The 27,117-nt window shown below is 42.6% G+C and overlaps 1 protein-coding gene across 1 annotated transcript in view; it reads right to left on the bottom strand.

Moving 5' to 3' along the window:
• Positions 1–755: 755 nt before the first annotated feature.
• Positions 756–27,117, bottom strand: part of LOC126400482 (arf-GAP with SH3 domain, ANK repeat and PH domain-containing protein 3-like) — a 32,830-nt gene continuing 6,468 nt past the window's right edge. The window contains exons 3-26 of the mRNA XM_050061201.1: positions 25,932–26,077; positions 22,923–22,997; positions 20,338–20,387; positions 18,064–18,187; positions 15,460–15,545; positions 15,010–15,085; positions 13,863–13,949; positions 13,514–13,623; positions 12,190–12,259; positions 11,955–12,042; positions 11,352–11,400; positions 9,676–9,842; positions 9,344–9,477; positions 9,080–9,171; positions 8,807–8,987; positions 7,720–7,805; positions 6,604–6,719; positions 6,449–6,516; positions 5,381–5,488; positions 4,992–5,211; positions 4,563–4,848; positions 4,224–4,434; positions 3,923–4,054; positions 756–3,124 (exon numbers count right to left, since the gene is read on the bottom strand). Of these exons, the coding sequence (XP_049917158.1) occupies positions 3,050–3,124; positions 3,923–4,054; positions 4,224–4,434; positions 4,563–4,848; positions 4,992–5,211; positions 5,381–5,488; positions 6,449–6,516; positions 6,604–6,719; positions 7,720–7,805; positions 8,807–8,987; positions 9,080–9,171; positions 9,344–9,477; positions 9,676–9,842; positions 11,352–11,400; positions 11,955–12,042; positions 12,190–12,259; positions 13,514–13,623; positions 13,863–13,949; positions 15,010–15,085; positions 15,460–15,545; positions 18,064–18,187; positions 20,338–20,387; positions 22,923–22,997; positions 25,932–26,077 (2,837 nt within the window). The 3' untranslated portion in view covers positions 756–3,049. The remainder of the gene's footprint in view (positions 3,125–3,922; positions 4,055–4,223; positions 4,435–4,562; positions 4,849–4,991; positions 5,212–5,380; positions 5,489–6,448; positions 6,517–6,603; positions 6,720–7,719; positions 7,806–8,806; positions 8,988–9,079; positions 9,172–9,343; positions 9,478–9,675; positions 9,843–11,351; positions 11,401–11,954; positions 12,043–12,189; positions 12,260–13,513; positions 13,624–13,862; positions 13,950–15,009; positions 15,086–15,459; positions 15,546–18,063; positions 18,188–20,337; positions 20,388–22,922; positions 22,998–25,931; positions 26,078–27,117) is intronic.

Here is a 27,117-nt window from a genome sequence, read left to right as displayed (position 1 = left end):
GAAAAAAAGTCATAGTATAGTATGTCGTCCAAAAGGAGCTGCTTTGAAATTCTAAGGTTGGAGGTTTGTCATATGTACAGGAAGGATAACTCTGTCGTTATGGTTGCTAACCTTAGTGTGGGAGACGGGTGCCTTTCAATGCTTCCTCAGGAATATGCTACTGCAAGGAGGAACCAGGACGTCAGGCCAAAGCGCGGATGTCATCATCATCCTCACATTTCATACACGATTAATGCACAGAACACCATTCACTATAAAAAGTGTAAATTTAAGTCTTTAATAAACCTTGCATTTGTTTAGTAACTCAGGTCATTCTCACGTGCTATTTTACAATCAATATATAGTGTGTTGTAAATGTGAGGTAAAGCGTGTTGCTGATGTAACTGGTTTAAACTAAAAGTGGGTTAGGGTTATAGGGAAACTATAAGGAGAGTATTACAAAAGGTCTTTAAAGGTATTACATTCTACTTCAAGATTCCTGCAAAGAGCTTGCCTCTTGGAAAAAAGCTAATAATGGACTCCAGCCACACTTCTCTTCCACCCGGGGGCATTAAAATCCAGAGATTAGTGCAGGCTTTACTATACATTTCATGGATTACTGTTATACTCCACAGCGTGTACATTACACTGAATTACGGTATATTTCTATGAATAAACATAAAATGGATGAGGGCATTAGTGAATTAATACTTTTATTCTGCAGTATGTAAACACAAGGGCAGCCCTGATGGTAATGGTGAATTGGATGTGTGTATGGGCTATTCAGTTGACGGAGCAGAATAGGCCGTGGCATTATCATCCTGGCTGTTAGCGAGGTGAGTTATGTAAGTGTAAGTGACAGGTTGGAATTTCATCATCCTGGCTCTGGTACGGAGGATCAGAATTAACATCCGGATGGAGACAAAATGAGGCTGGGAGGACAGAGAGCTGCAGGGAAGACTGCCAAGGAAGATGGAGGGAGAGATTTTGCTTTAGGGAGGAACAAAGGATAAAAGGAGGAAGCCAGAAATGGCAGGAAGAAGTGAAAACTGTCAAAATGTGTATACATTCGTTCAGCTTTACTCAGTTTTGTTCTAGACGATGTTTATTTATCCAAGGTTGTTCTACTCAGACTAATGCGGTCCTTTTTAGACAGCGCTTTCTTTAAACCCTTTGCATAAGCAGCGTAATCATCGCCACTAACCCCTGTCACAATGAGTTCTATACACGTTGGTACACAGTACTAGGAAGTAGATTTTATATGTGCCCTCACTCACTGAATAATTTAAGAGACGTGTGCTTGTGTTGAGCATTAAGGAGTCAGTACATTTGGTCTGTAGCAGTGCTCTGACTTAAAGACAGCCACACTACATGGCTGAGGTCACTTTCCTCACCCCAGATACACAAAACATCACCTTGATTACACTATTAAAGACTGTACAGCACTTTATTAAATGTGTTTTATGTTACAAATATACTGAGTTAATGTATTATGGTTTACATTTGACAGTTCCTACTTACAGTTGTACTCTAATGTGTTCACCCCCTGCTTCACAACACAACAGCGACAGAAACGGTGACATGCAAACAGACTTGTTTGTTCAAACTCAGCATTGATTTAAAGGAAGTGAACACCTGCTTCCTGCCCGCCTTTACCCATCACTGTCGGTGTTTGTTTGCAGTTCACTGAGACAGGATCCTCTCTGAACACTGATTATGCAACTGTGTCTATTCCCTTTTGTTTTTTTCTCTCTGACAGCTGTTAAGAAAACTAATGAAGCAGAACAGAGGACACATGACATTACCAACACAAAGTAACACTACCTGTAATGATACAATCCTTTTATAATGCAGAACAGATGAGAAACAGGTGATATATACTGTACATCAGTGGACATTTTCAGTATGTACAAGTTTGTGTGAGAGCGGTGAAATGTGTTACTAGTATAAAAAGTGGAGCAGTTCCATACTTTCCTAAAGGATCCTAAATCTTGGAAGCTACTCTGTGTGTACAATAAGTGCAAGTGTGCTTGTGTATATCATGTGTGATGCACACGTGGCACCAGTGAGTGTGTGTTCACTGAACAAATGACTGCAGTGGGGGTGCTGTTACTAACAAGCTCTCTTTAAGTGCCATTTCCTGGTTGAACTAAGAGTCTTTTCTCTCTTTTTTTTTTTATAACGCACTGTCGTTATTCCAGGTTCTCCAGAGACAGATGCCTGGAGCCAGAAGAAACTGGATCCTCCGCTCTCCTTGCAGCCAGCGAGCTGTGCCCAGGGTCAAGATGGCTGAGCTAAAGTTTCACATCTCTGCCCAGACGCCTGCCGTTTGGTTGGAGACAGACTGGCAGGCACGGAGCCACTTTCAGAGCCCCGGGGCAGGCTGCAACACACACTGGGCAGGTTCAAAACCTTCAATCCAAGTCTTAGTCCGCTGTGATTTAAAAGGCTAAACGGTTTCCGTTCAGAACAAAAAGCAGCTACATCCCCATTTACAGCAGCTGGCTGGGTGCACATTTACAGCTCTGCCAGCTCTCCAGAAGATTTCTTCTTCTTGAGTTTAAAGTGCATTAAAGGGTTCTGCCCTGCAGGTACGTTTCACCTCTAGTTACAAATCCTTGATCACTATAGACATCTTTAAAACAATGCATCATTAATGGTTAACTGGACATTAGAGCAGTTTCTACCCCAGCCACAAATGCATTCGTACCTATTAATAGTGGTTCCTGGTTTTAGACAACTGCAGTTAAAAAACCAAGGATAGACCAACAGGGGGAAAACGCTGTCCTTGAATAAGAAGTTTTATGGGGCTCTAAAAGATGTCCGTTCCCTCGCTGGTTTCCAGAATGAGTAAATGTTAAAAGGTATAAATTCCTAAAACAGTGCCATATATACCCTCAGGTATCTTTTGGCTACTATATCCTCATGTGGAAATAATCTCCAGTTTGACTCCAGGAGAATTTCGCTGTCCTCTCCTGTAGATAAAATCCACTGTGTGATGACGTTAACTCTTCAGTAAGCATCCCGCACTGGTTCTGATCCTCTGTTGCTTCCATATTTCCACGTTCCTTCAGTCTGTTAGCTTGTGTACATAGTTGACAGGAAACGTCCCACTCCTGGATGTGTCCCCTTCTATGTGACCAACCTGTTAAGGACATCGATAGATATATAGATTACTTTATTAACCCTTTGAAACTTGGGGCCACATCACTTTTATTTTGCTGCTTTCAGATGCCTTTCACAAGTATGTAAACCTTTGAACTCTGAGAAAATTGGTGCAATTTCTTTAAAAAAAAACATGGGAAAAAAGGCAATGAGCAACTCGGTAAGAAATGTTCTACAAATTGCAAAAAATTAATAGATTAAGAAAATTATTTTTAAAAAGCTAAGGAATAAAGAAAACTATATTTATAATTATCATTATTATATATCTAAAATTAGGTTACATAATTATTATAATGTTTAAGCTCTTTTTTTCCCTGGGTAATTTCCTTGGTTTTTTTTTGTTTTTACTTTTTTTTTTTTAAATTAATTAATTTATTTATTTAACTAATTTTCTTGTTTTTAATTTATTTATTTTATTTTTTTTTTACAATTAATTTAGAATTTTTTATTCTTATTTTTCAATAATTTGTTGCTATTTTTAAGGGTCATTTCTTCTTTCACTGCTTCTTGCCTTCTTCCCCATGTTTTTAAAAGAAACTAAGCCAATTTGCTCAGGTTTCAAAGGGTTAATCCCAATCCACTCCTCACCAACAATACCTTAAATAGGTGGGAGAATTTTAACTGTACATATATACATGTGTGAGGTGGACATAGTGCAAGAATTACAAGATTAAAGTCGGTGTTATATATTTAACTTCCTGTTAAATCTTTCACAGTGACGCCCACGAGAAATGGACAGAGCACCATAAAGGAACAAAGAAGTTGTAGTTGCACTTACCCACCAGTGGGGGTCATTAGTGGCTGTGACCACAATGATCTCATCTTTGAAAAAAGCGAGCTGCTCAGAGCTGACTGCCCTGCAGTCCACCAAAGCCTTGACACGCTTCTGATGTGGCCTGCTGCCAGACACCTGGAGGAGACATGAGATATATTTTCCAGTGTGCCACCAGCAGATTTATATTGACTGTGAAATCTCACAGCTTTTTTTTCCTGATTCCATACAGAAAAAGTGCTGTGGAATATGAAGGACTTCAACTACAGGCTGAACACAATGAAAAGGGGTTTCTGTGTGTTTATACCATGGCATTCCTGCGGGGTCGTGGGACACAGGTCACGGCAGGTGAGGGTGGTGCCACTGGAGCGGGTGCTGGTGTGAGGCCTGGTCCGTTCCCCACTAAGCTGCAGTACAGCTCCTCCTGGCTGCCCACACAGGAGGGAGACAATACGCCACACTTCCCCTGGTTGCCTCCTCCACTGCTGGTCCGACGATACGATGTGGTCTTCTCTGAACTGGAGGGAGAAGTCACAGGAAATATTGCTAAGGAGTTGTTTTTTAATGTGACAAAACTGCTGGATGATCATTTTCATCTGTGCAGTAACAAAGATTGTCATAGGGATAGGAAACAGTGCTGTCTCACCTGACAGGCCCTATGTGACTTTGAGAGGATGTTGGTGTGACATTGCCTTGAGACCCAGAACTCGCAGCAGGTTGGCCGTCCCAGGTCTGCCTATGTCCCCGCAACACAGCTCCCTGTCCATGTGGAGACCTGGGTGGTTTCCCCGCTTGGTTTTCTGTGTTGGGTGAAGAAGGTCTTTGTCTTGCCTGTGTCTGGGGACTGGAGGAGTGAGAGGCAGGGTTGGAGCAGCGGCGTGGAATGGGGGTGCCTTCCTGTGGCGAGACCGAAATCTGGGGGTCTGAGCGACCTGTGGAGGGGAAGAAATATAAACCATTAGAAGAGGAGCAACACTGCATAATTGTATCTTAACTGTGTTGGCAGCAGTGCATGCTATCCTAAACAAAATCTAATTAAATGTAACCTCATTAATCCCTTCACTTCACAGCTCACCTCTCTGGATGGATTTAGCTGGCAAAGGCGGTGGCATTGATGCTCCAGAGGGGGCACTGTTGACTGGAGGATTCCTGTATAAGAAGTCTAGATTCTCATATGTCTGACAAGGCCTGCTTGCAGGGTTACCATTGGCACCATTAGCTGTACTCCAGCGGGCAAAGGCACTCCCACCACCTCCATTTTGAGGGGGAGAGTGTTTTTTGGGTAAGGGGCTCACCTGGAAGAAAGTGTACAGGAGACCAAAGTTAATTTCTATATTCTTCCCTAAAGTTTTTTTGTGTCATTTTCTTTTTAATCCCTTTTTCTCTTGCAGTGGAAACCCCCGATACTGTTCCTGGCAGAGCCACAAAGGCAGTAATGAGATTGGACGTGTGCGTTTTGTTTACCCTCTCATCCAGGTCATCCTCGCTGTCGTAAAACTCCTGGGACTGTGTCTCCCACATGAACTCCACGTGGATCTGAGAGTTAAACTTCCCACTCTGGGCCAGCTCCAACTAAAACACACACAAACACACAAGCACAAACACTTAAAATACGCTCTTACACACATTACGACACACATCCAGTAATAAACAAATACCAGCTTTGATGCAGTAACTGTAGTTTGCTATATCAAATACTACTTTACTGGAGTGGTTCTGGTTCTTGGCTGTTCTGGGGTTGCAGTTTTGGGGATTAAGGTACAAATAAGTACAAGTATTTTAATGCTTCTGTATTAGCTGTTTGATATTTTAAAACTGAAACATAGAAACAATGAGATAAGGGGAAAAAAGGGGGGATTTTAAATGATGTCAACACAATATATCACAAATCCTTATGTAATTTTGGGAAAATCTGCTACTAAAAAGTCCCTCATGACTGGAAATGATCAGACGTATTGTTTGGTCGTAAGGTCAGTGTGACCTTAGGTTCAGCAGATGTTTCAAAAAATGAAAAACAACCACGATAGAGCAAAGCAGGTCAGATAAAATCACTAACAGAAAGTCTCCTCTGAGTCTCTCTGAGTCCGACCTCATTGCAGTTCTCATAATAAAAAAAAGATACTCTCAATAAAAATGAAATTAATTCAGCCACTAAGTAAACAGGGTGAATTTTAAAAGCTGTGCACAATCAAACAGGATATTACACAAGCCAGGTCTGATTCAGCAGGGCAGATGGCCGGTAAGAAAATAAAACCAGTTTATAAATGATACACGCTGGGACCTGATGAGGATAAGATTCTTTGTCCTGGGAGCGAGTCCTTTGCAGAGCTTTGCTGCACGGGGAGTTTTTTCAAGGTAGTGTTTCCAGCTGCGGAAGTTGTCTTGTTTTGTTTCTGGAGCTGGCTTTCTGGTAGGCATTTTAAATGTTGCAACTCGATTCCTCGGCTGAATTTACCTCCTGACTGTGTGTGTTCCTTGACATTATGAATTAAAGTTAGACTTTAAAAGAAAGGAGAGAAAGTAGTGTCTCACCAGCTCTACACACTGCATGTGCTGCAGCCTCCGTGCGGTATCAAGGGCCGTCTCTCCTGCAGAGTTCACTATGAGAGATTAAAATGAAGAAATGGTTAAGTATGTCTTTATTGCACTGTGTGAAAGAGAATTAGCGTTAACAGAGCTAAAGGTACCTGTGTGTAGGGATGCCTTTGCTTTAAGCAGTAACTTGAGAGACTCGGGTTTGTGATGCAGGACGCTGTAGTGAAGAGCTGTGTTTCCTTCTGCTGTTCTCTTCTCCAGACAGTTGCTGTAAAGTTAACACACAGTATAATCAGATAGTGTTACCAGCTTTTTAAGCAGGGCTGCAGTGGTATAAAGATTTCATGATTGTACTGTGGTATGAAAATTGATGGTTATACTGGTAAATAAATGCAAGCGGATAGAAAATCTCACCTTTATTTCATGTATAAGGCTGCTCCCTAATAGTCTACCAAACGTTAGTTGACCAGAAAGGTCATTAGTCGTCAAGATTTCATTGGTCGCTTAGTCGCAAAACTCCATTAGGAGCTGCGCCATGTCAAAATAAATCAAAACCTATATGACTGGACCATGTGGGAATTTAATTTGAAAGGACAGACACAGGAAGAGGCCGCACTCAGCAGTCAGACAGGAGTCACGTTTCAAACCAATCACAGCCAACAGATATCTTTCCCTTCTTCTGTAAATATTCAGTCTGATAAATACGGAAAAGTTGATCATGTTAGTGCAGGGCTACGCTCTTGAAAGCTGGCACAAAAAAGGCAAAAGTAGTGCCCAGTGCTGGACCTCGCATTTCTAGGCAGTTTAATGTGTATGGCCTCGAATTCACACGGCTGGTACCTGCGGCTATTCCACAGGGTAGTTAATAACATGTCGGGCAGGAAATCCAAAGTGTGGGATCATTTTGAGAAGGTGAAGGACGAACCCAAGGTGATATGTAAACTCATCTTCATTGGTCGACTACACACATGACGTATCATCTGAAACATGTAAGTAGCTACATGCCCATTAGCCACTTAGCACAATCATTACTGCTTTGCCGGCAGGTATCAAGTTTGTTCAACCAAAAGAACCCTTCAGTTTTCATTGTAGCCAATAATAACAAGAATAATTGTGTAATACTGTGACACCGTGAGATTTTCCTGAGATGATTACCATGAAACTTTCACACTGTTGCAACCAAGCAAGTCAAACAATACTGATCAGGGCTGAGTCATTTTGAAGCAAAGAAGATAAGAATCACAGAGGACTACTTGTGAGTGCCTGACCTGTTCTGACAGAGGAAATCCACCAACGCCAGGGAGCTTTTTTCCTCCTGACGCACAGCAACATGGAGAGCTGTCTCTTTGATCCCCTGAAACAGGAAGAAAAGAGCACAAATGAGGCTAAACTGTTGACCCTCAGTCCATCTGTACAAAACCTTTCTCACTGTTAGTCAGTGGCCTCGAGTGGCTGCAATTTGTATCTGACATTCAAGTGTAAAGACATGCTACTAGAATACCAGAGACGCTAATGTCAGCAGCTGATTGTGAAACCCGTTTGTGTGTTAAAAAGTGAACACATGCCTGCAGCTTTAAGCATCATCTGTTTGTGTGAAGTGCAAAAGGAAGGGCTGAAGACAGAGAGAAGTGCCTTCGTAATTCAATGAGCTTGTCTCACTTGTTCTCTCGAGACGTGAGCCCTGACCTAAAAGCTGAAATAACAAACGAGGGCCTACCAACACAAACAAACACACACATATACACACACACACGGGGAAGTCAGCGCACTATTACACAGGCTGGTTAAGCTGAGCAGGAAGTGTATGACAGGGAGGATAGAACGTGATTAAAGACAAGAAGATGAGGCATTTGAGGAGAGACAGCAGAGGCGGGGGAAACGAGATGAGTGGGTGAGAAGAGAAAAAGGGGGGAAAGATTGAATTAGAGGCCAGAGGAGATGGGAGGGCCTTTGACTACCCGCCCACATCAACCATGCACACAAGAGGACAATTAACACATACTTCACATACTGTAACTATCCACACACCTCCTACATACTGTATGTGGTGGCATTTATTGAACACTAGGAGGATTTGATTCTATTTTTAGCCATTTCAGCCACACTTCTAAACTGACAGCATCATGTTAGTAACTTTTTGAAACACTTCATAAATGTATGTATGGCTTTAAACAAGCTGGGCCTTGTCAGGATGCAGCTGTCATGAATCCTACATGCATGACAACTGTGGGAGTTTAAATGTGTCAGAAGATGATATGAATTTATTACGTGCGTTCCCACAACAACAGAGGACGCATTTCAGGAACGAGGAGATGCTGGTGCTGAAATCCACTTGTGGCTGTAAATTATCCTCACCTGTCCATCAGGCAGCGTGAGGGGTTTGGAGAGGTCCGCTCCCTCGGCATAGAGCTGTAGAAGAGAAGTGAGGTCACGGCTCCGCACGGCGTCGTACAGCCGACCGGGATCTGCTTCTTCTTTACGCAGGACATACCGACGCTCAGCGTACTTCGCCACAATGTACTCCTTTCTGGCATTCCTGGTGGTTAGATTAAATTAATTTTAATAAAAAATACAATAAACATAAATCACCAAATCGGATTGTTGGTGTAAAAGAAATCAGGGACTCACATGTCGCTTTGTGGCAGTGGTTTGACAGAGTCATTTGGAAGGCCCGCCTCCATGATGTCATTGAATCTGGTGTTGCCAATACTGACAGCCAACTGAAGCGACACACAATGCAGCCACAAAGATGTCACATAAAAAGTATTCGATGAAAAGCAGACGGTTACATCATGTGTCTAATTAGGAAACCCTGACAATACAAAATCCATCTGGACTGTGTCTGCTTTTGTGTGTGTGTTGTGTGTGTGTTTCCATGTGTGTGTTTAGTACCAGAAGCTCAGAGGTGCTCAGCAGGTCCAGAGTGAGCGACTGGATCCTTGAGTAGTGGACACCCAGCTCTCTGTGAATGCCAGAGCACTCGATACAGGTCAGGATGCCCAGATTGGTCGACAGCCATGTTGGATCTGAGACACGCAGAGCAAAAAAGAAGCCAACGGACTGTTAGGAAGCCATTAACACTCTACAAACACAGCTGGGATTGATAAATGTTGTTGGCTATGACAATTGTCCCGCTCATTAAATAATTAAAACTCGATAGAAAATATTATCCCGTGATGTATTTCCTCATTTAATTATGCAGTGATCATCAACAACTGGCTGACCTGGTGCTCCACAGTCGGCGCAGGCCTCGTTGCCAGGCATGTGTCGAAGCTCAGCGATGATGGCTCTGGAGAGTTCCTGGAGCCCGCTGTCCTGGACGTGGAGCTGGTCTCCTACCAGCGCTGTGTTCAAGGCTTCCTCCTTGCTGTTCTGCAGCACTGACACCCAGCTAAAGTACAGGTGCACAACGTACAGAAAACAGTTAATAAAAGTGGCAAATATTTATTTTCCAATTGACCTTTCGCCCCTTTGTGATGGTCCAACAAGCTGTCACAGTAAGCATGGAGCCTGCACTGTAACTAACTGCACTCCCTGATGAAATATTATCATATTTCTGGAAAAATGAAAGAGTGATTCCAGAGAGAAGCAGACAGAGGGGTCTACAGTCTGTGTTTGAAGGATATATCCAGGATGTCAAACTGACTCAGCAGCAACAACAGGTTAAAAAGACAAAGAGAGTTAGAAGCTAAAGCCGAACTATAGGCCACAGATCACAGTGTAAAAGTGAACCACCACATCACTGCTGATCGCCACACAAGACAATGAATATAAAGGGAAACTTTGCCGTGTTTGGCTTCCCACCGGGACCTCTGCCAATGATCGGGCAGGGATCTCTGGGGGAAGTCAAACAACGTTCATCTGAGCACAATGTGATGACACACAGCTGGCTGAATATCAGCAAAGTTTCCCTGCTTCCCTTCACTGGTTCCTGTACAGCAGGGTCGGTCTTTTTTTCACTGTTATAATCATTAAAAAGCAAAAGCAGCATGTGTATACATTCAGTAGGCTATATCTTCAGTAGCTAGCTAGCTAACCCTACACTTTTCAGGGTTTGAGCCTGAAAATGAAGGAAATCTGAAACAACTGCATTAGAGTCAATGGAGCACGGCTGTGTTGTTGTCGGACCCTGGTCTGAGCCGGCCCGAAAGGGTCGAATTCCACATTTTGTAAGAGCTCACTTTGAAGGAAAGCTAGAGTTTGTGGCACCAAGGAAAATAAAGATCTGATCATCTCAGTCATTTCCGCAGAAGATCAAACGTATTCCACCATGTGTTTTGCACGTGTTTGTGCTCGTTGTATCATCACTCTCACTTTCTCAGTTTCGTGAGTTCTCTACCACCCAGACTCATACTAAACCCCATGTCTTTCATTTCTGAAGCTTTGGTACTTTTCCCTCTAAACCATTTCCATCTCTCTCTGTCCCTAAACTCACAGCACATCACATCAAAGAATCTGCCTCGAGGCCCACACACAAGGGAAGGGTAAGGGACAGAAAACCCCACGTACACTTCCCTCAATCCCCACATCACAAAACAAAAAGTTCCCTTGCTTGCTGTCTGTGGCTGGAAAGAGAAGTCCCACCCAAAAGCAGCTGGGCCAGGGGGCTCCTAGAGGACAGCCTTTTCTTTCTGCATGGTTTAGTTTCTCTCCCTTTTTGGGTATTGTCAGCCCTGCTTGTTCTTCACTGCATACATCATCAGATTTTACACTCCTCTGTTTTCCTATTTTTCTATTTTATTATCTTTTGTATGCCTCTCTTCATTCTGAGTGCTTCTTCCCCATACAGGCCTAAGCTCAAATAAAGGTGCATGACATGTAACGACTTGCTTACACAAAGAGAAAAACAAGAGGTAAGAAAGGGAATCGAGTAGCAGCCAACAGCGCTCTCAACACTTACATCATACATTCCTGCTCGTCTTCTGCCTGGAAGTGGTACGTCCGATTATCTATGGAGAAGGGGAAATGGTGGTAAGTCATCGTTAGAAAATAAATTACTCAAGTAATTAAGAAGTAAATAGGGTTTTAAAGTTAACAGCCTGGTGGAAATAATGGTTGCATGACTATAAAACAAACATGACGCACACAACCACCCCTTTGTCACGTCACAACAGTTTGGATTAATCATGAGGAATCTCTGGCATTCATTTCAAATAAGATGTGTCTGATCTTAATTTCTATTAATGTGGAAGCCAAATAGGCACACAGCTGCTCTGCACATGACTCTTTAGAGCAGTGGTTCGCAATGCAAGTATGAAGCTGAATGTATTAAACTGTGTGGACCTTGTACTAAAGACTAAGGAGAAATCTGGACCCCGTGGCCGAACCAGTTGGGACACAATGGTGTAGAGTGAACAAAATCAATTGGTGGCAAAGTAAATGTTCCATTAAACAAGAGAAATCTGGACCCCAGGGCTGAACCAGTTGGGAACCACTGCTTTAGAGTCTTTAACCACATGTTAAGGGTAAAGTGTGAAGGGTCAAATGTTAAGAATGAACCTACGAGTGACCAGGTCGAAGGTCCTCCGGTCCTCTGGGTTCGGTCGCACCTGACAGGTCAGTAGGTTGAGCTTGGCTGGTGGTCGATTGATCTGAAGGCACACACGCACACACGCACACACACACACACACACACACACACACACACAGCTATTGTCAGTATGCATTGGAGAATGTGGATGGATTTCAGTTTGCAGATCCACTTATGCCTGGTGGCAGTTTAGCCCATGTGTCCTCACCGTACTGTGGGAAATGGTCAGGCAGCCAAATTTCACGCCACACTTCCTCTTCTGCCAAACCTTCCTGATCCTGCAGGATGAGATGCCAACAAAACACAGATTACATACACAAACTATTGGCATGACAACATGGACCTGGATGATTTCTGTGCAGTGCTTTAAGGGTGCTTTCAGACCTAGAGTTGTCTTGCTTTGTTCTGAATCAGCAACTAATTGCCTAGAGTTGGTTCGTGTTCTCACGACAGCATTTAGAAGCGGACCAGATCAAATACCTTGTGCGAGAAAGCTGCTCTTGATTGGTCAGAATTTCCATGCAGGAAAAATCCAGGAAGTAAATGCACATTAATAATCCTCCAGGACTGTAACATGCTCATGTTTAACCCAAACAATGTGTCATGCGGATCAAGGTCGGAACGCACCAGAGTTTGTTTGTAACCAGACCGAGACCACCTCTTCAAGAAGATCTCGGTCCAGTTGTTTTGGTGCACACCCGAGTGTGATTGTTGTGTTCACACCTGCTCAAACGAACCGCACATAGAGGGCAAACAAACTTGAGTTTGATTGAACCAAACCAAACAGGGCAGGTGTGAAAGCACCCATTGTGTTAAAAGTGTTAACAAATACCCTTGGATTGAGTAATGGAGATCTACACACTGCTGGCTCGGCTTACTCCGATTCACAGCACTTCACTGTTGTTTTTCATTATCTTGACTGAATCAGGTAAAATGTCTGAGGACGTGTTCTGTTTTGTGTCAGTGGCCTGAGGAAAGTTTGGTCTCCCCCCATCTCCCATTCACCCTACTGAACCACATCCCCTCTCCTTATCACACTGTAATCTAGCTCTATATGTGTGTGTGTGTGTGTGTGTGAGTGTGTGCATGACGCAAAAGCTGGATCCACTCAGTTAGCCAGTCTGCCAATAAGTTCCACAGGAGGGGCCCCTGCTTGAATCTTCATCTCACAATAATGAGGACCAGGTGGGGTGGACAAAGCCTGAATTCCCCCTTCTCTCTCCGTGCCTTACTTGCTTACTCCTCACCCAGCTGTGATCGCTACTGCTCTCGACAGCAGCTTTTCTTACATTTAAAACGCTTTCATTTGTTAAAATATCAACATTAAAGTAACAAAAACTACTTGTGCTATCACTTAACGAGCTGCACACTTTAAGTTACATTATTATTTATAGACTTTAAAGCACATTTTGATTTTAATACGCATGTTGATCCCATCTAGTCTTCCATGTGTTTCCAATTCTACTACAATACTTGTATTATAACTGCGTGTGACGTGACATTTGGACACTGTAACCAATGCTTTTACACACCCATCACTCTTCTTGAGCAGGAAGCCAGATTTCTCTGTCCCATACTTCTTGTTGCCCTGTGGTTGGTGGATGCTGTACCCGTTGCCAGAGTTCTTCCTGTTCAGATACTCCTGGGATACAAAGAGAGATTTGGGACTTTACTTCAAAAGCTTCGAGCCAGTTCTGAAAATTTAAAAGAGTATAAAACAATTGTGGCAAAACAGGGTAATCTGATAGCATTAGCTAGCATTAGAGGCGTCTGCCGCTGGCCTTTTTAGAGCACATACAGACAGTGTAGATCTAAAGTATGCCAAATCAAGGCACTTTACATGTAATGAGTTTAATAATGATGCTTTATAACTAAGCATACCTCTTTCCCCTCAACTTGCAGAAGTAATCTGAGAGAATCCCTCAGCTGAGTGAGCTGTTTCACCTCCTCGTCCTGGTCCAGACGTACCTAAAACACACACCATAAAAGCCAGTGAATTGCAGCAATAAAAAACAATTAGCTGGAAAAACACCATGTTCATTTGATCATATGCAATGTTTCTTTTTTTTTAAATTTGTTCCAAGAATTGGGTGTGGAGTGACAGTACATCAGAGCTCTGTGTAATGGCCTACATAATGCAGAACAGAGCTCAGCACCGGGGTGTGTCGTCCTAGGAGGTTGTGCATTTTGAATTAAAGCAGCAACAGCACGTTGCATTCAACATTTAGTCAGTTTAACTGAAACATTTCTGCATTTTTTTTTCCTGGGACCCATAACACACAGAATCTGTCTGAATTTCCTTCTTGAGGCTGAGGTCTGGCGTGTCTGAGCGGGTCTCTGTTCTGCCCATGCATAACCAGAAAAACCTCTAACGTTCCTAGTATCACAGTTAAGAGCCTGTTTCCAGAGCTCCATCCAGAGCGGGGACTGGAAACCAGTCGGAGTGGTTGGAGAAATAGGTGTGCACTGGGGAAGGAATGAAAATAAGGGATGCTTTCAGTTTCATCTTTTGGAAATAGGGGGAAGTATTTCTGGGAATAGGCTGCAATAAGTCTGCCTGTGGGTTCAGCTGAGGGGGGAGTTTCAGAGGAAAGGGGAAGAGAGGAGGTGGAGGGGGGACTGAGGTTTTGGCTGTTGTGAAGGAATAATAGAATATGCTATAGGAGGTACTAAAACACAACATGATTTATAGTGAGCGCTTCAAGTAAGTACCTTCTTGGACACAGTTTTACCTATTGTGACTGATAAGTGAAGAAAACAAGTGGGAAAAAGAGTGTGTGTGTGTAGGGGTGAATTTGGGAGTTTAATAACATCAATATGTCTCTGCATGTGTTTTTTGATAACATCAGTTTGAGTCAGGACAACAGCAGCAGCCACGGACCCTCACCTCTGACCTCTTAATCATGACAAATTCTAGATAATAACAAAACTGTCTGCAGACATTAGATGACTAACATCTGCCCTTATAAACACTGGCTGATATAACGCAGGTGAGGAGACAAACCAGCAGCAGCTTCTGTGTGTTTACCGTGTGAACAGAGGCAGCGAGCTTCTCGATGAAGGGAGCGAGGTTCTCTGCAGCTTTCAGCCCGTCCTGAAAGAAACTGAGAACAGAAAAAGAGCAACTGCTGAGTCATGACGGTAGCTCAGTCCACACATCCTCGTTCACACCAACGAAAACATCACATGCTAAAGCTGTATAAGCAACTCTGTTCCCACATAAAACCCTCGGTGCTATCAGAATGAATAAATAGTTAACAACAGTAATAATAGCTTGCAGAAGGAAAATAAAAACCAAATAACCTCAGCTATTATGCAGAATCTTTCACGGAAACCTTGAGGTAGGATTCAAATCAATTCCACATGTTTTATAGGTCAGGAAAACTTTTAAGAGTAATTCATTGTTCCTATTTCACATCTAGAACAAAATGGCAACGAGGCAAAAGACAGTAAAAAAGTGATGTCGGCAGAGACTGACCTGAGCTGGGCCTGGAAATATTTGATGAGGCTCTGGAGAAGATCAGGGCCCTGACGCACTTTCAGCTCCTGGATCTTCAAAAGATACTGAAAGCATAAACACAGACAGTTAAGAACAGCTGCAGAAATGGCAGCTCTCAAAGGAGCAGGCCAGATGGATCCACAAAAACACAAAGCCTAAATATGAAAATGAGGCATCCAATAAATCCTCCATTTTTCAGTACCCATAATTTAAGGCTCATCTTAAGGCATTTTCAGACCGGGGGAACTTTTTGCATAGTTCAAAGAACCCCTCTGTTTTGTTGTGTCTGCACCGCAAGAACAAGGAACGATTGTGGTTCTTAGAACGCTGTTTTTTAGCTTCTATTTTAGAGTAGGTACTCTCCCAGCACAAGAGGAACCATAAGTGAATTAACTGTGCAGTGATTGGTCGAACACAGGTGATGTAACACCGGCAACCCCCATTTTTAAAAACCTGTTAACCATGTAAACAACAGACGACACAAATAACATAACAAAAAAAGGGAACAACACGGACAAATGGACCAGCAGTGAAGTCAAGGCTTTTCTGACCACATATGTGAAGCCATTTCGACTCGTCAAAGTGAAAGTGACGTTGCCACACCAACTGTTGGCCAGCTTGCAGTAAAGCCCTGTGTCCACCAAACACTTTCAGTATGGTACCTTTGGAACCAACAGTAACCCTTCAGACATGGTACCTAGACCCTAGGTCCGTTCAGCTTTTCCACCTCAAACAGCACCCTTGAATGTGGGCGGGATTGTTTTCACTCACTGCTCCGTCCAGCACTCACTGTATTTCCTCATTACCGGTGACGCAGATGGAAGTCTGCACCTTATTTATTATTCACAGAACGAGGTTGCACGCCAACATTTTCAGAACAAAATAAAACAGGCTGCAGTGAGAGTCTCTCTCAATGGGATATTTAAAAGTAGCAGGTTTGTGCAGTAAATCCTTCTAAGGCAAGCTCAGGGGTTTAGTGTTGCCGTAGCCAAAGGAACAACGGTCCATGACACTTATTTTCCTACAAGTGAGGATTAGAATATATGCAGTTCACATAACCCCGTCGCAATTAAGATATATTTTTAAACACTTGAAGATCCACTCATTACTAAAAGTGTATGTCATATAAGGACTAATGGAAATCAAAGTTGTCACAGTGAAATTTAAGATGTGCTGATGGATTCACGTCATCAACTCATGTATTGAGTAACATTACAAGTTAACGCTCCACCTTAAAAGTCGCTGGCAGTCGGCCCAGTGCATCAGCTGCTGCAAGAGGCAGCAAAACATCCTTCCATTTTAAAGTTAAGAGTTTACTCATGTATAAAACTCTCTACAGTATGAACAGTGGTTGCAGGAGCCTCAAAACCAGCCACAGCTCAGCCCTGAGCAGAGAGACCATCCGCTACTGACCAATCAACGGACTGCAGTGTTCACTGCTCCACCTTTTAGTACCAGATCTGTGTGCTAGGTACCCCAACAGAGGGGTGACTAAAAATGGGGATGGTACAGAACGGTTCCATTGGTACCATCCACAACTTTTCACAGTGGAAATGTAAAAAAGTGTACAGAACCGAACTGAACTGAACCGTACCGTACTGCTTGGTGGAAACAGGCTTAAGTCACTTCAGCGTTAGGGGGCACGAAAGCAAACAGAACAAATGGTCCTTGAAGGTATGTAGTTCTCAGGGGAACTCCCCAGTGGACAGTCTCTCTCAGGGAGTCCCCAAAACTGTTCAGTCCAAAAATGCCTTTAGACTATACATGTTCAGCACGTTTGTACTGTGCGGCTTCTTAATTTCTAGGACACTACTTTATATTGTTCCAAAGTTCGTCACCTTATGTCAACACTCCAGCCAGTCACTGAACCTTGCAGACTGAAACTGGAAAAATTCTTCAATGAAAAAATATGAATAACACAGACGCATAGTGCAGGCTTTATTGTGAATAATTTCCACCCTGCATGCATCCTGTGTGTGGAAGAAGACAGGCTCAGTGAAGTGTTTCTGTCCTGTGTATATTTGTGTAAGCTTGTGTGTGTTTTTATGTATGCGGTGTGAAAGAAGAAAGACGGAGACAGACAGGGTGACGGAGGGGTGGGGCAGCTTGCAACAAGTGGAAATTCCATTTTCCCTGCCTCTCCTCTTTGTCTCAACAGCTGGTCTCAGTCAGGATTAAACCTTTTTTTTTTCTCAGGGTTTTCTCCAGCTACATGTGCACCAACACATGTAGCTGACACTGCACCACCTGTATGTACCAGCACAGCCAATGCGTTTCCAAAGAACTTCCTCCAATTTTAGCTTTCATGAAGTATTTTCATCTGCCTTTGAACTGCACTGTCTAATGTGTGTGACCGAGCTCTACAAGACACAACCAATTAAACTCATGTTTGACTTTCTAAAACATTTTTTTTTCCATCATAGGAATTACTGGAGAGACACAAAAGGGTTCGACCCCAGCCATCTGTCGACCATTGAGGGAATATGGAATCCACAAAGCAGACCACCCGTGTGAGGTAAATCATCACTTCAGGTATGTGAAAGGTGTGCGGGTCTGGTATTTTGACTGGCACTAATCTCTCACCTCACACATTTGCAGCTGAAAGGTCCTTCTCTCTCGCTCCATGTCCTCCTCTCCGTCTGATCCTCCTGTCCTGATCAGACCCAGCTGCCTGGTCTTCTCCTTCCTCTCCTTCTCTAGCTTCCCTCTGATGGGGGAGGGGAAAATATAAAGAGCAAAAGTGAAAAAGAAAAAACGTTATGCTTAGTCATTTGTAGGGCTGATATCTTCTGGTCAGTTAGTTGACTGTTGGTCGACATGCTCTGGTTTGACCCAACTGTCATTGGTCAAACAATTGCTGGTGTTGCTTTCATAAGGGCCATGTGTCCACAAAAGTGTTTTTATTCCTCAGCTGAAAACACCAGTTGCTTTTGTTTAGCACCAGAGGATCTGTGACAATCTTTGTGGTATTTGTCCCGCCCCTTCTCCACTATGACTGGGACATCTGTGTAAAAAGTGACATCGAAGAGCGCAGCGTTTTCTCCAAAGCTAAACATTTTTCAGCTCAAATTTTTTAACCACAAAACAGATAAATAATCATTAAAGACATCCAGTGTCAGATTTAACTTCATGGATTTATTTTACAAAGACACCACATTTCAAGGCTGGATTGCAAAGCTACTGAAAGGGATGCAATCACACGAGCCCTCATTGGAGCGCCAGGACAGCTAATGTTAGCTTCTGGGCAAAGCAAAGTAGGTTTCTGACATGCAGAATTTCAGAGACATTTGACGTTAGTAACATTATGCTGTCTACGATGTTGTCGTCCTCCAGTATGTCCAATTCTCAGCTCAGCTAGAAAAACCTCAGGTTCAGCGATACTATACACAAGTTATTTTTAAATGTAACATTATACATCACTTTTATATTTCACTTGCCCAATTGGACAACTAGCCCGGTAAGACCATCCTGATGATGTGAGCTCAAGATTCTGTTTCGCTCTCTGTATCAGTCTGGAGTCAATCCCGCCCCAAACATTTAGAGCGGGCCGGGGTACAGGCCTTGACAGACTTCTTCAGCCAGTCAGCGTAACAAAACACAGGGGAACATCTTCATCACCAACGGAGCCAGATGATAAATCAAACATTTACAAAATCCAGTCAGAAGAACAGCGAAAACATCTTTTCCTCCGAGAAACTCTATGTTTGCATTCTCTTGTTTTTGTTTAATTGTTGTTATTGACTCTATTTGTCTCTACTGTCCCTATTTCTAATGTTAGAGTTGCATTACTGTTTCAGGGGTGATAGCAAAAAAAAATCCTAAGCCTAAAAAAAAATTTCAGGCTCCACTCTACTTCTGATTGGCTAGTAGCCTAACTTTGCTCTGGTTGGGAGCGAAAGCCATAGATTGAGAGCGAGAGGTCTCCGTTTTTTTCTCGCCGATCGCCGCACGCCGGAAATCCGGCATGGTGCGGCTTGCATTTTGCACCATCAACCACAACACACTCCCTGACTGGCTGCTTATGTTGGCAACTACGGTGTGGATCCCTGATTGGCCCTGACTGGATTTAAATTTTTTGGGTAAGTGTTTGGGGCAGCATCAGGTCCAGACTGATACAGAGAGATAAACAGAATGTCGAGCTCATGTCATCAGGATGGTCTTACCAGGCTATCGGACAACTAAATGAGGCATTCCACTTGCCCGAACACAGAGTTTACTTGACCTAGGCAAGTGTCCCTGCCTTGTTGGACACACAGAGCTACCAGGTAGAGTGCACTGTGGTCGATTTAGTTATCTAGAGATAACAAGCAGAACTTTTCTCCCCATAGACCAATCGATTGGTTAACAAGTAGGCAAAATGCATGTTGACCTGGACTTTTTTTGGTTGACTACAGCCCCAGTCATTTAAGTGCACAAAAAACTTCACAAATCTTTAATCTGCTGGATTCAACTCTTTCTGTAATGATTAACTTTTTGATCATTTTAAGTGTTTTCCCCCTCTAACACCTTCCTCATAGAGAGAGGGGGGATGGGAAGTTGGATGAAGACAAGAAGGGAGAGGTGAAATCTCCTTACAAAATTATAAAACACTTTAAACCACTGTCCAGCGTCAGAATGAGATCAAATGGTGTCTGCAGAGTGCAAGGCTTCAGTTTTATTTCATAGCAGTGTAATGGAGAAAGGCCATGGGGAGTGAACTATTATCCTATTAACCTCTGCTGTTACATCAACGTCTATGACCCAGCAAAAGACCAGTAGGACTGAAAATGTGCATTGTGATTGTCCTTAGGCAACAACATCTGTTTCAGCCATATGAATGTGAGGTAACAAACTAAGTGTGAGAGTGTGGTTAATTACATTTTTATATCATACTCCTTCCAACTCTTCTCCATCTGTTTCTTGAGCTCCTGTAGAGAAGAGTAGAGACAAGCGTTTACATGACAAGGGTAATGGTTCACAGGTGAAGCAGTGTTTCACAGTGCTGGTTATTATCTGCATATATCTGAACAGAGCAAGACAGGCCACGTACAGAGACATGATTACTCACATTAGGCTAACGACTCTGCTATCTGGCTGAACAGGATTTCAGTAGCATTTTGCCTTCCTTCACAGTTAAAGTGAAGCAATGCTCAGCTGTGGGATCAGCTGGTTCAAAGACAGGGCAGTGACAGGAGCTTACAGAAGCATTAGCCTGGTATTACTCACCAGTCTGTCTGCGTGGCAAATCAAAAAGACAAATACTGGGCAAGACAGATCAGTTCAGTATTTGAACATAGCTCAGTCTTACACATTAATCTACATAAACAGCCTCATCTTATCCAATATTTTAGTAAGCTCAGCTCGGCCTGCGACACAGGCAGACAGACTTACCCGCTTAAAGAGGAAATCTGCCCTAAAACTGATTTTACATTGTGATATTTCAATTATTTTGGACAGTAGAGTCCACATCTACAGGCATCTGTACTCCTGAGCAGCACAAAGCCCCACATTCAAAATAAATCAGTGTGGGTGCTGTCCTAAAAGCTGGTCCTTTATTCACTGTAGAGCCTGACTATACCTTGATAAAATCAATTTTTTAATAAAAGACCAGATATGGATATTTTGCCATAATTATGCGATGTATCACCAACGTTACCTTCTTTAATCTAGTCTATATTCAGGCTGGCACACTATCAGATTTTCACCACAACAATATGGTGACCAAAACACTTAAAGTAAGAATATTATTGCGATACCTATACAAAGATTTTGGGGGGAAAAAAGCTATCAGTCAAATTCATCTTTAACTTTGTTTATTGTGCGTTTTGTTTCTTTGTTGGCAAATTAATTGCTCAAAATTCAAGTGTAAGGAAGTAGAAAGAGAGTTTGTAAGTAGGGGTGTAACGGTATATGGATTCACTGAACAACGATCCAGTGTCATCGATGCAATGTGACAACATCGACCCATATCGTCATCTTTAGGATACGCTTTTACTTTGAAAGTCTGTGTCATTTTCAAACAGCGACAGGTAGACAGCAAGCAGCCAAGAGAAAGACGATGAGGATAGTGTTATTTACTCAGGAATAAATCAGCAGTGTGGAAGTATTTTGGATTTTGGGTAACAAAAGGGACAGAGCACATGTCGTACTTAAACAATGCCGTTATGAGATAAAACGTGACGTAACGTTAGCTGCCTTGTCGGGTAGCTCACTCCGCTAACTTCTCACTACAGCTACATTAGCTGCTCTGTTTCAACTATGTTTGGCTGAAAAAAAACATGCATTCAAGCTGAATTTCATCTGTGCTGACCTGTCGGGAGGTGCAGCGACTTAAACCAACGCTAAGATAGAAACTGTATTAATAATACATGTAATTTAATAAGTTCTGAATAGAGGAATGCTTGAGCCAACAATAGGTGACTAGCAAAAAAACAACTGATGTGTCTGTGAATGCTGGCAGTTATTATTAAGGTGAATTTTATTTGTTAAATGATGTTGTTGTTAATCCATGTTTTACGGCTGTTGAGAGAAGTTTGCCTTCAGAGCTTTAAGCCAGACACTCCTGAAGTTTTATGAAACAGATGATGGTTTGGGCAGAAAGCCCTGAAGGATAACTTATCCCACGTGCTGTGTTAGTGGAGTCAGCGTTAAGTAAACTTTACTGCACCTAAGCGGTTACAATTATTTACATATTCATGTGTGGTTTTATCTTTTATGGCCAAAAGCAAAAAAGAGTTTGCAGCTTCCTCTGTAACTGACTGTGTTAAATGGGCAGATAATATCGTCTCATATGAACTGCAGGCCCCTGAATCACATCAAATCAAAATCGTATCGTGGCAGACTTTGTAATATCTGCAAATATCGTATCATTGTCCAAAGAATCAATATAATATTGTATCGTGATGAAACCAGTGATTTACACTCGTATTTGTAGGCATAACTGTACAAAAGCAAGGAAAGACAAGGGGATGATTTAAGAGGCATGTTATTATTTACAATTTATTATCATGTGTGTATTACTAACATAATATCAGTATTTTAGTTTTTATATCACAGTTATTGTCAATATCGATATTTCATGATAGTGGTAGTATATTACACTTGATGACAGTTGATAGAATTTGCTTAAATTTGTGGACTGTAGCTGAGTAGAAGAAGAAAATGTATTCATGTGTAATTGGGTGAGAGCTTATGACATTATCAGTATTAAAAAAAGCTTTGGTTTTGTCTGCATTGCACTGCTTTAATTTATTGATCAGCTTCAGGATATGCATCGCTACAGGCTGTTTAAGTTCACAAATTAAAACCAAACTGTAAAATGTTATAGAAGTATTTAGGGTGGAATTTCCCTTTTAGGCAGGTGTAGTCTTTTCTGCCCTAAAACAAGCCATCCTCATGTGTATACTTGTTAAACCAGCTGTTTTATTAGCATTTAATGAGTTTTTAATAAAGTCTAGACTCACCTGTCTGCTGTCCCGGAGCTCTGATTTCAGCACATTCTCCAAAGGAAACGCCATGATGTTGTTGAGGTTTTGTACCTGCGAGAGAAAAGCATTTAAATAAAGAGGTTAAAAATATTTCACATAAAGTTACAGGTGGCCCTTATCTCTTACAGTATGAGCAAACACTCACATGCACCCACACAGCTCTGCGCACTCCTATGTCCCTATGGACTTATATTTCTGGGAATGAGTGTGGATAATTCAAAAACACGGTGATTCAGTCATTTTGAACTGGTGATTCATGAAAAGAAAACCCAGCACTATAATCACCATTACAAGTTTTTTCATCCGAGGGGGAGCATGACGCAATGACTTTCATGACTGTTTGTGCAGAGCAAAAGGGAAATGAGACTAATTAAGGTTTGGATGGAAATGAACTGAGCCGGGGATCTGGGGAGAATGATTCACAAAACAACCAGCATGACCCCGCCAGGTCGCACTTTACAGTAATAAATAATCACCACAAAGGTCCCCATGGAAATACCTCACATCTTTACTTAGGCATGCAGCACGGCTACAAACATAATCCATCATCTCCTGTTCACAAGTCTCAAGTTGACCACTGTCGAAACTTACAGAGTCTCTTGTCACTGCGGCCTTTCCATGGATCCTGGTGGATTAGCTGCACCCTGCTCTTAACATAAATAACATCCAACCACTTCCGCGAGCTGACTGCAGAGCTGACCTTCATATATTGACACAGAGGCCTGGATACTGGTAAGATTGTTTTGGTTGGCATCCAAAAGCTGAGGTAACTAATAGATAATACACGGTGTTCTGACACAGGGAAATAACTACTCCCAAAGTGTCAACACATGTGCCAGTGACACTGGTCAACACTGTATGAAGACTGGGACACTGCTGGGACAAGCACTCAGTCACACATATGTGAATTAAAGGGATATTTTGCTCATTTTCAACCAGCTTTGTATCATAACAACGTGGGTAGTATGTGTAAATGAACTGTGGTAAACTTCCCTCCATTTTACCAGAGCCCAGATCTCTCTGCTCATCTCTCGACTCAAGGACACATTTCATCATCCAGTGGATTTTCCCTGGCTCTAGGGCTGTTCCTCGAACTACAAATTGCACTTCCGCATTTGCGTATGTCTGCCACCACATACACAGAATGTAGAAGTGGATCATGAGAAAGAGATGCCCTCTTTCCCTCAAACTGTAAAACTATGAAGTGCTGATCAAATAAAAACCAAGATTCTGTGACTGTATGAACTATTTCTCACCTAAAATGTCTTCAGAAACATATTTAAGTGCACTGTTTGGTTGTAATATGAGAATTTGTGAACAAAAAGCAGCCATACTGTTTCCTGTATTGTAAAAACAGAGGGTGAAAACACTGAGATCAAACAGTAAAACTAGGCAGCGCTGATCAAATATGAACCAAGATTCTGTTTCTGCATTACCTATTTCTCACCCAAATGTTTTCAAAAACCTATTTTAGCTTACTGTTAGCCTGTAGTTCAGGATTGTTTGTCATCAGCTGGCCGTCATATTGTTTTCTTTAGAAAAACTACCCAGCTCCTACTACGTCAACCACATGCGGGAGTGTTTATTGGTCTGGTGCTGTGCAGTACATTCTGGTAGTTGTAAAGGCCAAAACATACTGCCAGCGAACGCCACGTGTCAAAAAATACACCACACCGGTGGCGGCTAGATGTCCGTCGATACTCTTGGTCGCGCCACCCCACGGCACTTCACGCCACTGTCCTATTTCCAGCCTTGCTGCCCCCAGAATTAAATGCATTTTGCCCACACTCGCTCTCTGCTTGTACATATCAGCTCCCGTAGCAGCTCTCCTACGGCAGCTCGACTCCTCTCCTCACCATTGACGCAAAGAGAACTATGTTGCTGTTGCTGTATCTCGTGTGTGACAAAGAATGGATGAGGAGAGGCTCCTTGTTGAGGCTGAGAAATATCCCGAGCTAAACGATTCACAATCCTGTCACTATAAAGACAATGGCCCAAAAGATATTGCCAGGCGAGTCATAGCTCTGGAGATCGGCTCTTCAGGCGAGAAATCAAGTTTATTAAGGGGCTATCCACACGTGATTTCAAGTTAATGCAGAGGTGGAGGAATTACAGATATTCCGGTAAAGTTCAGTAAGTTTGCGTGGTTGTCCATTGACGAGCTGTATTGCAACGTGTCCAGTGTGCTAGAGGCAGCGCCGATGTGTTTTCAGCTAAGTTCTCTACCTCTAGAGCTAAAGAAAATGCCCCAGCCATTTTCCTCTGTGTTCACTAGTCAAATAGAACCAGTTTCAAATGTATTTGCATTGTCCTACAGCATAGACAACCTAGTTTTATAAAAAAAAAAAAAGACCATCTTTACAGCAGTAAAATTCTTTATGTGACACACTCGGGTTGATTTAGCTCCTTAAATCACCCTCCTGTTAGTCTTCTGAACCCACTTCCTGTTCACATCTGTAAGACCTCCTCTCCCCTGTGAGGCCTTGATTGACACATTGGAAGGAGTGTATTAGACGGTGTGTGTTGACCCCGACATGGAGGTCTGGGATGAATTATCATCGCCATAGAAACTATCAGTGGGAGAGTTCCGGACGGCCACAAGTTTTGAGAGAGGCGCAAACATGCAGCTGCTGAAAAGCCCTTTCCTCCATGCATGCACATAATGTGTGTGCATTCACTCCTTTTACTCTGCGATAATGACCACACACGTACATCTGATATCTTGTGGTTCTTTTATTCTGCTGCCGTTTCGAATAAACAGACTAAATTTTGCTGATGCACTCTCTTCACTCTTGTCTGAGTATTTTGGAGCCATGTAATGGAGCAGCTTCTCTTTCCTCTTTTAGTCTTGTCTTTATTTCCATCCCTCCTCCCTTACACCACAGTTGCGTGTGTGGTTTGAACTTTCTAGTAAAGGCAGCTAATTCAAGGAAGCCTCCACTTTCCTTTCCCCTGGTCGTCCACACTCCTCTCATCTTTCCTCACCAGATTTTTGAAGAGGGCCGTGACCTCTCTGGTGAACACAGCCAAGTTGAGGAACCCTGTGGAGACTTCGTTGTTGTCCTGGGTCAGGTGGCTATTCCCCAGGCTCTCCAGCACCTCGACGTACTGCTCCTTGTTGTCCACATGGGCTGAAAAACAAGACACAAAGTGAGTATATAGTCATAGACAGTTAAGAGATGACTCAGACATGAGATACTTGTGCAGAAAATCTTGAGATGGCAGATTGGCTTGCCCTGTTGCACTGAGAGCATTTTAACAAGACAAGCATGTGGGATAAATTAGTACTGGTTTCCAGCCATCCTGGAACTGGAGACAGGCAAACATATAGAGAACCATGTTTCTCTGGGGCTTATAGGTCACTTTCCCAGGGGTCATGACCTTTGCGGGCTCTCAGTTTGTTGAATTTATGTGGAAAAAGGCTGATGGAAAAGAATCTGAGCTACGACTGGCACCGCATTGGTTTACATTTCACTGAATGAGGTTTTACCCTACAGCTATTTCAAAGTGAGGCTTGAAGAAGGACGTCAAATAAACACTAGTTGCGATTCAAGCATGGAAACATGGAAACAATCATTTTCAATAAACAAAGATGGGCACCTGATGAATAATTACAACCAAATGTCTGCTCACAGTCTGACTTTGGGAGTCCCAGACATTAATGCAAAGAATAAATAATTTATTTATGGTTGTGAATTAAAAATTCAAGGACGCAGTAAAGGAACATCTGCAGAAGTGTCCAAAGCAGAAATAACCAGAGGGAGTGCAGCAAGTTAATCTCTTCTGCTCCAATTTCCACCTCAAGACAATTATAAAACAGTAAACTGACTGCTGCTGGGAGACAGTCTGTACTGACTGGCTGAAAATCAAAAGCGAAACATTTCCATGACAGCAAAATTGTAAAAATTTAAGGAAAGAATGCAGACACACTGCAGGACGGAGGAGACAAAATCAGGACGGGGAGACGGGAGTACTGAGCTGCTATGGCTGCATGAGTATTATAACAAACAACATACATGCATGTATCAAAAAACAAACCGCTGAGTCACAGAGGAGCTGAGCGGATGATTTTACAGCTGACCTTTAACTATCAGATACCAGCCGAGCAACTCAACTCTTTCACCAGTCTGCCAGAACACACACAGACTCGCAGGCCACAGCGTCTTGGCAA

Source organism: Epinephelus moara, chromosome 14, assembly GCF_006386435.1.
Source record: "Epinephelus moara isolate mb chromosome 14, YSFRI_EMoa_1.0, whole genome shotgun sequence".
Taxonomy (NCBI): Eukaryota; Metazoa; Chordata; class Actinopteri; order Perciformes; family Serranidae; genus Epinephelus; species Epinephelus moara.
This window is presented reverse-complemented; position numbering and strand designations above follow the sequence as displayed.